The following is a 12,046-nucleotide window of genomic DNA, read 5'->3' as shown; positions in this document are numbered from 1 at the left end:
ATTATCCCTCTTCCACAAGATGCTTCTCTATGTCCAGTAGTGACTCTTAGGGCTTTTTTAGCTAGATCTACCACACGTTCCTCCGGTCCCTTGTTCATCAGGGAACAAGGGGGTTCTATCTCCATTCAAGGTATTAGACAACAAATACTTTACTTCATCAAACAGGCTAACCCCGAATCCTTTCCTCATGCACATGATATTCGGGGAGTAGCCACCTCAATTAACTACTTTCAAAACATGAATTTTAATGATCTTAAAAAGTATACAGGTTGGAAATCTCCTATGATCTTTAAACGCCACTATCTAAAGAACATACAAGCCCTAAAATTTTCTACCATTGCAGCTGGGAGTATCATCTCCCCAGATTAGTCTCCCTGTTCCTTCTAATTTCATTTTTCGTCCAACTCTCTTTCTTCTCCCTTCTACCTGCCACTCTCACCACGATGCCTCTCACCTCGGTGGAACGGATTCAGCTCCCCTAGTATCATGCTTTGATATGTCAATTATGAACGATGTTCACTCTTATGTTGTATTGTTTATTAATGTATATAATCTTTACTCCTAAGATATTTATTCATTTACCTGTTTAATTGATACTCATAGGCTTGGAAGGCATTCTCTTGTAAATTTTCACCGGCGAACACAGGTCGACCCAGAAAAGGGATTTTGACGAAGGAAAAATCTATTTCTGGGGAGAGACCTGTGTCGCCCGGTGAAACCCTTCCCTGTTTCTCCCTTCCCTTTCCTGTCCAAGCCAATTTTGAAATCCATACAGAAGGATGTCAGATGGCGCTGGTGTCGGGCGGCGGTGGGGTGGCTCAGGTTGGTGCGGTCGAGACCGCTGTTGCGGCTCACCCCTAGTGTATATTGACGAAGGAATACTCTAAATGGAAGACGACCTGTGAATAGTGGCTTTCACACGCCCTTTCTTTATACACGACGCCCTTAGGGGTGCTCGCGCGAGGGTAGTAACCTCTGCATTCCATACTTTAACTTTCTCTGGTATATTTGGAAGTTATTTATATCAGAAAAGTGACAAGAAGGACTTTTCACCGGGCGACACAGGTCTCTCCCCAGAAATAGATTTTTTCTTCGTCAAAATCCCTTTAATATTTCAATGACCGAAAAACTACTAATATTTTAATGACTGTAAATTACTAATATTTCAATGACTGTAAATTACTAATATTTCCACGACCGTAAAAACTACTAATTTTTTCAATGACCGTAAAACTTAATATTTCAAAGACATATGTTGAAAACATAAGCACTATTACGTACTATCTGATAAACTTAATGGAATATTGAAAAAAAACATTTAGCATATAGATTTGAAAAAAAAAAGATAATCTGAAACAATGATAAAATGGTAAAAATTTGTTAGTTACAAAATTAAGTCTAATTATGTGTGTTCTCCAAACGGTAAATGCAATACTTAAAGAGAAGAGTTTTGTCCTAACACCTAATGCTAAGTAGGCCTATATATGTGTAGAAATCACAATTGACACAATATGAGCATTGGATATGCATTACAGAAACGAAATTATCATAAGACTCGACTGTAGTCGAAATCTTATATAAATAACACCATGCCAAATGACATGAGACAGAATCAAATGACACCTCAAGAAACAGACCGAACCAAATGACACCTCAAGAAACAGACATAACCAGATGACACCTCACCGAACCAGATGACACCTCCAGAAAGAGACCGAACCAGATGACACCTCCAGAAAGAGACCGAACCAGATGACACCTCCAGAAAGAGACCGAACCAGATGACACCTCCAGAAAGAGACCGAACCAGATGACACCTCCAGAAAGAGACCGAACCAGATGACACCTCCAGAAAGAGACCGAACCAGATGACACCTCCAGAAAGAGACCGAACCAAATGACACCTCCAGAAAGAGACCGAACCAAATGACACCTCCAGAAAGAGACCGAACCAGATGACACCTCCAGAAAGAGACCGAACCAAATGACACCTCCAGAAAGAGACCGAACCAAATGACACCTCCAGAAAAAGACCGAACCAAATGACACCTCCAGAAAAAGACAGAACCAAATGACACCTCCAGAAAAAGACAGAACCAAATGACACCTCAAGAAAAAGACAGAACCAAATGACACCTCAAGAAAAAGACAGAACCAAATGACACCTCAAGAAAAAGACAGAACCAAATGACACCTCAAGAAGAGACAGAACCAAATGACACCTCACGAAGAGACAGAACCAAATGACACCTCAAGAAGAGACAGAACTAAATGACACCTCAAGAAAAAGATAGAACTAAATGACACCTCAAGAAAAAGACAGAACCAAATGACACCTCACGAAGAGACAGAACCAAATGACACCTCACGAAGAGACAGAACCAAATGACACCTCACGAAGAGACAGAACCAAATGAAACCTCACGAAGAGACAGAACCAAATGACACCTCACGAAGAGACAGAACCAAATGACACCTCAGGAAGAGACAGAACCAAATGACACCTCAAGAAAAGACAGAACTAAATGACATCATGAGTAAAGACAAAATCAATATCTCACTCACGAGCACTGGCGTTGGGAGCACAGTCTCGTAGTTTCATCGGATCCATCCTCACACTCTAGAAAACCGTTGCAAGGTATCGCGCATCGGCCTTCAGAACACAGCTGCTCTCCTGGACCGCATTGCTGAGAATCTGGAAGGAGTGAAAAAGTTATTATATAATATGAATCTACTTACCAAGGCACTTCCCCCCAATTTTTGGGGGTAGCCCACATCAAAACAAAGGAACAAAGGGGGACCTTTCCACTCTCCGCTTCTCCCACCCTGTCTACTGCAGGGTCTGAAGCTTTCAAATCTGCGGCCATAAGACTAAAAAAAAACAAAAAACAAAACACCAACCAACACATCCGAGAGACACGTTATTAAGGCTTTCTACATGAAGCTGAAGACTTATTTTCCAAGTGCTTCGATAATGTGGATTTGACCAAATAACAGTGATAGGACCAGGAAAACGGCCTTTAAATGGTAATACAAAATGCACCTCCATTGTGGATTTCAGATTTAAAACTTTCAAATAGGTAATATTGTAACTCCTCCTTGACATTGGGAAGATTGATTTGAGAGAGTTTATTACTTTAGTTTTTTTTTTCCAAGTGTTATTGTCGTATGGATTTGCCAATTAAAAAGAACTACGTGATAAGATTCCAGAGTTGCATCAAAGAAATGTACTTAACGAACAAATTTCACGAGGCAGGATATGGAGTAGTCTGCTCATTTACAACCTACATAAATATTATAATTTTTACTGACTTGAAAACAACAACAATGATCACAACAGTCTTCGGTTCTAACTTAACTCTCGATACAGTACACTTAAAACCGTAGTTATCTACCGTAACAATGAGATATTGTTATCTTAGAATATCTTATATCAATACAAGATCTTTAATTTCTATTTGATTAGTCAGTTTCTCTAAAAGAATTTAAGTCAGCATTATACTTTAATCCCTTAAAGTACATTATTTTAAGGGCTATTTTCCTGGTCAAATCACAAAGGGGAACCCTGCGCCCTACATATGCTACAAGATCTGTTTGTCGTAAACATTCTTAAGCTATTTAGAGTATGACAGTGTATTCCGTGTCAATTGTCAAATCCCATTTTATCGAAGCAATTAGAACACAATTAAGTCTTCCAGTTTATTCTTGAAAGCCTTAATATCTTCAGTCTTCCGGATGTCTAACGGGAGCTTTTTATACATTCTTGGGCTGCATATTTGGAAGCTCTAGAACCTATACAGTGGGCAGACATCTTGGATTCTTAGCTCCAATAAATTTAAATAATTTGTAACTAATTTCGTGGTAGCAAGATTCGTTGGATGCACGATGCAGGTATTTAAATTACCTATCAATTTGAGAACTGACCATTAAGAGCAAATTAATTTGCAAACTGGGTAGTCTGTAGATTTCGGCCAGGGCGCTCTCTAATAATTAATTTTAATAAATGTTACTCAGCGTATCTCAAGAACTCAGAAAGTTACCTTACCTGAAATATTCATAAACTTAATTTCAGGTCAAAATTTCTATTTCTTGAATGAATTAATTCTAACAGTTTATTTTCTACGACACCACTATCCCGTCACTATTTATTTACCCATGTCATCGTTTATTTATTTGTTTGTAAGCAAATTTACACAATAACTACTATACCAATTTTGATCAAACTTTGTAGTCCTGTTAGGTATGACCTAAAGATGAATCTATAATATTTTGGCTAAAGTACATCAAAGTACAAGTACGCAGCAATACTTTGAAAGTAATCGCAATGTTAAGTAAATGGAAAATATTTTTTTAACTATTTTTTTTTTGGTTGTGAACGACATTAAGCAAAAACTACAAAACCAATTTCAACTTAACTTCGTGGAAAGTTGGGTATGACCCATGGACAAATCTATTACATTTTCAAGAAAATACATCGAAGTGTACAGTAAGTAAGCAATGGAGTTAAGAGCAAAATAAGACTACTTGGCGTGAAGAAGGCATGCTCTCTGTTGAGTGCCCCTCTAGATCTACCATGTTTTTACTTTACTAACTTTAAGGGCTTTTTTTTGGGGGGGGGGGGGTCCTATACAGCAGAGGAACCTCACTCTCTACAGGACCTTCACAGTCATTTTAACGTTGGCATTCCAAAGCATTCAACATTTCAAACCACATTGTTCGTTTATTTTCAAATCCACACTTTCGAAACACTTGGGAGAACAAGAAAGTCCTAGACTTCCTCTTAAAAACATTAATATCTTCAGTTTTTTATGGGGGAGGGGGGAGTTGCATGGGGGGGGGGTGTCAAGATCCCCCCCCCCCCCCCTCCAGCGAAAATAAGAACACACTGATCATGGCCAAGAACAAATAGTAAATTTGGTGAAAGGGCTTTTAGCTACTGTGCGCCTAGACATTATAATAAACTGCCAACTGAAATTTAAGAAGAAACTAAAGACATTACTTTTCACAAGATCATATGATTTGGAAGATGCTACAATCAAAGAATTGTATAAGTTATAATGAAAATGTTTCGTTAGATGATTAATATGGACCCGCCCGAGAAGTAGTTCACTCGACTTCAGTGGAGGGCTGGATTTAAACCCGTAACAAGTAACATTATATATGGGGGGGACCTTAGATTACGAAATTTCGTAGGTTTTCATTATAACGAAGCTCGATTCACACACACCCGATTATGGCTCCCTATGCTGATTTTTTTCCATCGTAAAATAAAAATTACCGATTTTCCTCGATTATGTGCGATTGGAGGGACCAGGCCGAAGATCAAAGTCACAGGTTGAAATTCTGGAATCATCGGGGACCACCCAGTTCGGGCCACAAGGCTCGCCCTGCTTCCTGCCATTCGTACCAACCTCACAGTCTTGACAAAAATAAATCCTTCGATATTTGGCCATTACACCTTCGATAATCTTTAAAGGTTTCCAAGTACCAATTTTCCTGTCTTCGGGAGCAATCGGGAGCAAAATCGTGAATATGTGAACCCTGACCACCTGACGGTCCTGGCCGTATAAATGCATTCGGAACGCACCAATTTGGTTATTGAATAAAATTTCACGCTAGTAATATTTAATTAAATCTTATGTCAATTTGATAATTAACAATTAAGTACTATACTAAATGATTTACATTGGCTGCCTATTAAAGCAAGAATCGAGTTTAAAATACGTACAATAACCCATCAAGTTACCAGAACCGGACGTCCAAAATGTAAGAGAATTGCTACATTTGTGCAGTCCAAATCGTGTTGTCACGAGCATTGCTACAGATGGTTTCAAACTATTGGAACCAAGATGTCTAATGTAGGATCTCGAACCTTTAAATACGAGGCCCCGACACTATAGAACAGGATTAATCCTGCTATAGAATAAGCTCCCACTAGATATCTGATGGAGTGAAGATATTAAGCCTTTCAAAGGGAAACTGAAGACTTTCTTGTTTTCTAAGTGCTTCGATAATGTGGGTATGACAATATCCGAGCAATATGTGGTGTGAAATGATGGATGCCTTAGAATGTATACGCTAAAATTAAATACGAAAGGTCCTGTATAGAGAAGGGTTCTCCTGCTGTATAGGACCAGAAAAGCTGCCCTTAAAGAAATTAAAGGGAGTTACAGTAACCTAATAACCGAATAATAAATTCTGTATAGATTCATCTACTCTGATTTATTTGCACAATTTGATTTCTTTCCAGAGAAATCTTGCAAAGACTTACCCACGATTCCAAGTAATCTTTTGTCATTTCGAAAATAAGAAAATTGAATAACCGACAAGTTGAACTTATGAGACTAATTACTGTCTTAAAAGTATGTGCGTGTTATTCCGAAGTACGCAGTACTTTGATAAACCTTTTAAGTACATAAGCCAGTATGATTAAGCGGTCAGTAGACGTAAGCAATACTTTTGATTTACCAAGAGTGCACAATTCTTTTGCCCTTAAAGATAGAAAAAAAATGCCATATAAATAACAAACTTTAAGAACAATATTTTCATAAACATGTTGACAACAATGGATAACTACACTATTTATAAGTCCAACTGGTGCTAACAAGTGATGGTTATAGCTAACAACAGTTAAGTAACAGACTCTTCTGTACTGAGCTCTATCTTGTTTTCGGTATGTCAGTCTCTAAATTGCTATAGGACGTAGACTATCTAAAATACGTCCTAGTCAAGACATATTCTCATCCTCATAACCAATATCTTCCTTCTTAAGATAAACTTCAACCTCTTCATCCTCCTTGTCTAATTGTATTCCCTTGAATTCTAAATCCCTTCCTCCCAAGCTATACCTTTCTTTCTTCTCCTCCTCTTCATTGCGATATAAATCGCTCTCCTAAACCAAATAAAAATCCTCCTTCTAATCCCCTTCCTCCACGCATTCTAAATCCCTATCCAAATCCTCTTCCTCCTCGCAATCGAACTCCCTCTTCTACTCGTATTCTTCCTCGCATTCTAAATCCCTCTTCACCTACTCCTCCTCCTAACATTCTAAATACCTATTATAATTCTCTTCCTCGCATTATAAATCCCTCTTCTCCTAATACTCTTCCTCCTCGCATTCTAAATCCTTCTTCTACTCCTCCTCCTAGCATTCTAAATCCCTATTCTAATCCTCTTCCTCGCATTTTAAATCTCTCTTACCTAATCCTCCTCCTCCTCGCATTCTAAAGCCTTCACCTCTTCTCAATCAAAATCCCTCTTCTCTTCCTCTGCACATCCTAAGACCTCTTCCCCTCCTACTCCTGGCAATCTGAATCCCTCCTCCTCTTTTCAAGAGGTTTCACTTCCAAGTGTCCTAAAAGAGCAGCTCACCATAGGAGCAAAACACGCTTAAGGTATAGAGACTCACAGTCCAAGAAATATATCAACGTATTTAGTGTATTTACTGTATACACAAAGAAAGGAGGACAGGCCTATATTGACCTCGAAATTGAAATGGTTACAAAATGCCGATACTAACGGTGAAGAGCATCGCATCGAGATAGACACATCTATTACAGTTCGAATCATGAAATAAAAGAAAAAAAATTGTTACCCGAGACGCCATGGAGATTCGAGGTTTGAAAATTTCGTAACCAACGACCACCTTCACCGAAGAAATCTAAACGTGGACTAAGGGAAGATAATAGATTTGACAATATACCCCAAACATTGAAGTGGGAGCCGGTGTTACTGTACGAAGTAGATTTTGTGTAATTATCGTTTACTTTAACTACCAAGAAGCCAAAACTGTGCAAAGCTTTATGACCGGTGTTGGTTCAATGTAGGCTATATGGTGGAGTCAAATATGATTGACGCTTGTCTAATAATAATAATAATAATAATAATAATAATAACGTCCCAAACCTAATGGTGTGAGAGCGGTCTATTCTCAGCACCTGCCATACTGCCTGGACAAATCTTTAGTCTCATCTTCTTCAGCTGGGTTAACACGGTCGAACGGTTCGACAGACAAGAGTTTGAAGTAATATTCGAACGTCTGAACGGGGTATTTGGTTGACGAACAAGTTCGTCGAACGGTTCGAAGAAAGTCTGTTCTAGCCAGACTTTTGTGGGCGGGGCTTAATTGTCCACAAACCTTAAGCATTTGAGACTGACTCCACCTATTTGAACCGTTTGACAAGCAGGTTCGACAACCAAGTTCGACGAATCCTTAGACCGCGTATACCCCGCTTTTAAGCCACGGCGACACAACCCAAAACCCGAATGAAATCTATAACAGCAACAACAAAGACACTTACAACAATTTTCTTCTAGAAGCCCATACCACTACAGTCCTCATGGTTTGGGAATAAGCATAAACTAAGAACCTGGCATAAGAACACATTATAAGATCCGCTGTAGGCATTATTGCACCCACTAATTTATTCCCGTTTTCGCCTCCTTTATTTCATCATGCCGTCCAACTCTTTTTTTAACCGTTAATGCATAGTGCAACCGTATGGTTTTCTTCCAATTACACCTCAGTGATGGAGGAGACCCACTGCCCACAATCGCCTAGTACGGCCAAGATTTCATAAATTATTATTATTATTATTATTATTATTATTATTATTTACTTACTTACTTACTAAGCTACAACCCTAGTTAGAAAAGCAGGATGCTATAAGCCCAGGACCCCAACAGGGAAAATAGCCCAGTGAGGAAAGGAAACAAGGACAATCAAATACTTTAAGAACAGTAACAACATTAAAATAAATATTTCCTATATAAACTAAAAATTTTAATATAACAAGAGGCAGAGAAATTAAATAGAACAGTGTAACCGAAAGTACCCCCAAGCTAGAGAACTCTAACCAAAGACAGTGGAAGACCATGGTATAGAGGCTAACAAATGAAAAACTGTGAACAACATGGAAACACAAGCCATACCCAGCACGTTAAAGTTCCTTCCAACACGCTTAACTGCCTGAATGGCGAAGCCCTCCAATAATTGTAAAATTACAAATGTAAATTAATGGCAAACCACGTATGTTCATAATTGCATTATTATCTCGTCATTGTTATCACTATAATTATCCAACACAAAGGCATATTCACATGGAACACGAAAAGGTTATTGTCAATTTCCACAGAATTGAATTGCGCAGGATGTTAGGAAAAAAAATCACAGAAAAAGAAAAAGTAATCATAAAAAAATATACTGTACAAACGAACAAAGATAAATACATAAAACTTGAGTACATATATTGACGATTGTCATTGACCAACGATAAAGGTATTTTTTCTGGACCGTCAACCTTTATATATTGAATAATTTTACCTTTCTTCCAATGGTACAGTGGACCTTATAAACTTTTAACTCTCAAAAAAAAAAAAAAAAAACAGTTTTTAACACTCAAAATACAAAGAAATATTTCTGCCAAAGTGGCTACGTCAACAGCAATTTCGTCGAATCGTTCATAGAAAACGAATTTCAACGTTGCTCAAAGAAAACTTGTAAAAGGGAAAACTATAACAAAATTAAACACGGTGACCATTTACTTAAGTACAAAAGGAAATGGATCCCTACATTATCTACAATTCCATTTACATTTTAATTACAGAGATCCCTCTACAAACCATCTCTTACCAACATATTTTTGGTTTAAAGTTACGCGCAGAATATAGATCTCTTGAGAAAGTTTTCTAAATAAAAACTTTTTTTCTTAACTTGCTCTCGAATATTGTCCATATCAACCATGTCCCCGCGAGTCGTTAGGCTAGGCTTATTGTGGTAGGTAGGTTTCTTAAACGCTGGTTTCAAAACTATCTATCATTACCTAAGTCAAAGTTGATATTTCATACACATTAAGTAGCCATTAATGTTCAACCTGGACAAGCCTAACTTTATTAATTATTTTGATATGCTTCGAAAAAAATAATAATATGTGGGCTGCTAATTTTCAGTGTCGAGACCAGATATTCTGTAGTAAAAATATGTCCATATCAATTGTTTAAAAATTTTCTTTAAGGCCAAGGTTACGAATTTATACTACAGTATAACGGATTTCTACTATACTAGAATTTAGATTTTAAATTAGCTTTGCATTCACGAATGCATTTACATGTGTGTTGAGTGGAGCAGTCAATGTGGGGTACCCACCTACCCACCCGACCTATATTTAAGTATGAATGTATGTATGTATTTAAATAGATATATAGATCGATAGATCGATCGATAGATAGAAAGACATCTCAATCATTCTTTACTTTGCTAGAAAATATTAGAAACAAAGACGTAAAAACAGTCCCTAACTACAAATACAACCTTTTAAAATATAATAGGGAGAGGAAATTTTGGACAATTCTTTAGAAACCTTTGTACGAAATCTATATTGATAATTTGGGACCAAAAACCAAATATGTTTTCAAAAGAGGGATGTCTCCTCTATAAAAATTGTTTCTCATAATCATCAAAGAACTAGAAATTCCCATATTTCAGCAATAAAAAAAATATCTTAGAGGCGAGGCAGTTTTGGACAATGAGGCAATTTTGGACACGTCTGTATCTCCGTTAAGCGGCAACGCTCAGTTAGGAAAATTATCATAATTTGTGGTCCCTAGCAGTATAAATATACTAGAAATGTTTTTTTAGACTTACATGTATTTTTGTGTCCGTAATGCAAGATTGTCCAATTTTACCTCGCCATGAAAAAAGTGAGAAATTTGCCTGTCCAATTTTTGCCTTACTTGTCCAAAATTGCCTTACCCTACTATGTATAAAGAAAAGGATTATTCTCGTAACTCCCATTCAAGTGTCTTGACCTCTTGTCAGGTCAAAAGCTTAATACATTGTGAAGAGTTAAGCTTTTGAAATGCAGCTTAACTCTAACCAACTTCCAAGTAAAAAAAAAAAAAAAAAAAAAAATTCTGGTATAGAAAATGGATGGAGATATTCAGGTACGTGTCTCAGATGACCTATTCACCTGAAAAGTCCTTGAAGTTTACGGAGCACTTCAGGGTAACATGCTGAAGTCACACACGCAGGATTTTCCAGTGGTGGATTACAGGAAATCAGTCATCAAGAAAAAAACTTGGACATCGACATTCCAAACTAAATCTATTATAAAGGTGAGCTTTGGATAAAGACAGATGTACTCTTATGAAATGAAGTGATATATACTTTACCCATATTAGGCCTATCGCGAAAATCTACACTAAAAGTTTCAAAGATATTTTGTACTTAATAATTGCGCGAAGCTCAGAAAGGATTATGTGAGCTAATACAGTTAAAGAGGAGAAAATGTTAATTCCTTTTAATAAAAATTATTCTCAAAGTCAAAATTAAATGCGTCTGCACATACTGACTGATAAAATCTCTCTCTCTCTCTCTCTCTCTCTCTCTCTCTCTCTCTCTCTCGGCAGGAAATTTATTATAGTAGTCCCAAGGATAACAATGCAAATCGGAGACATACCAAATTCATATTTATTGCTACAGTTCGAAAACTGACAGGTACAAAATTGTAACAAGAATAAAGATTTCCCCAATACAGGGACATAGAATAGATCATCCTCAAAGCAGGGATGCCAATCTTGTATTTACTCTTTTGTTTCTTTAGCTCAAACATCGGACTTCAGAAATAAAGAAATGGAGTATCACTCTGAAAGGACTGTTTTGTGAGCTTGATTTGTAATACAGGTAATTCGCATAGACTGTAATCGCTTTCGTATTCAATTACAAACATACAAACAAGTGTTGCTGTATCTCGGAAACGCGATAACGTAAAATGAGAAAACTACACCTTGTTATGAAAATATTTAGTGGTTGATATCTTCCTTGTGGATTAAACATAAGTGTTCCTAACCCGTAGATTCATATGCTTTCAGCCATTACAATAGCTAATATCAGCGATGCGGTTTCTTAAATAAACTCTACGTTACTTCTGAATCTAGGAAAATGAGTGGATCATGAAGTTCAGGATCAAGTATTTTGATCAACCTCACCTAACGTTCTCGAGTGACTCACCAACTTCAGGATCAACCATTACGACCAACCTCCCCTAAC

General features: G+C 37.3%; 1 protein-coding gene across 2 annotated transcripts in view; it reads right to left on the bottom strand.

Moving 5' to 3' along the window:
- The window catches only part of LOC137628768 (modular serine protease-like), a 141,127-nt gene that overhangs the window by 92,370 nt on the left and 36,711 nt on the right, over positions 1–12,046 (bottom strand). For both annotated transcript variants that reach the window (XM_068359978.1, XM_068359970.1), the window contains one exon: positions 2,566–2,695. In XM_068359978.1, the coding sequence (XP_068216079.1) occupies positions 2,566–2,695 (130 nt within the window). The remainder of the gene's footprint in view (positions 1–2,565; positions 2,696–12,046) is intronic.

This window comes from Palaemon carinicauda, chromosome 2, assembly GCF_036898095.1.
Source record: "Palaemon carinicauda isolate YSFRI2023 chromosome 2, ASM3689809v2, whole genome shotgun sequence".
Taxonomy (NCBI): domain Eukaryota; kingdom Metazoa; phylum Arthropoda; class Malacostraca; order Decapoda; family Palaemonidae; genus Palaemon; species Palaemon carinicauda.
Note: the sequence above shows the minus strand (reverse complement) of the source record. Positions and strands in the feature narration are given on the sequence as shown.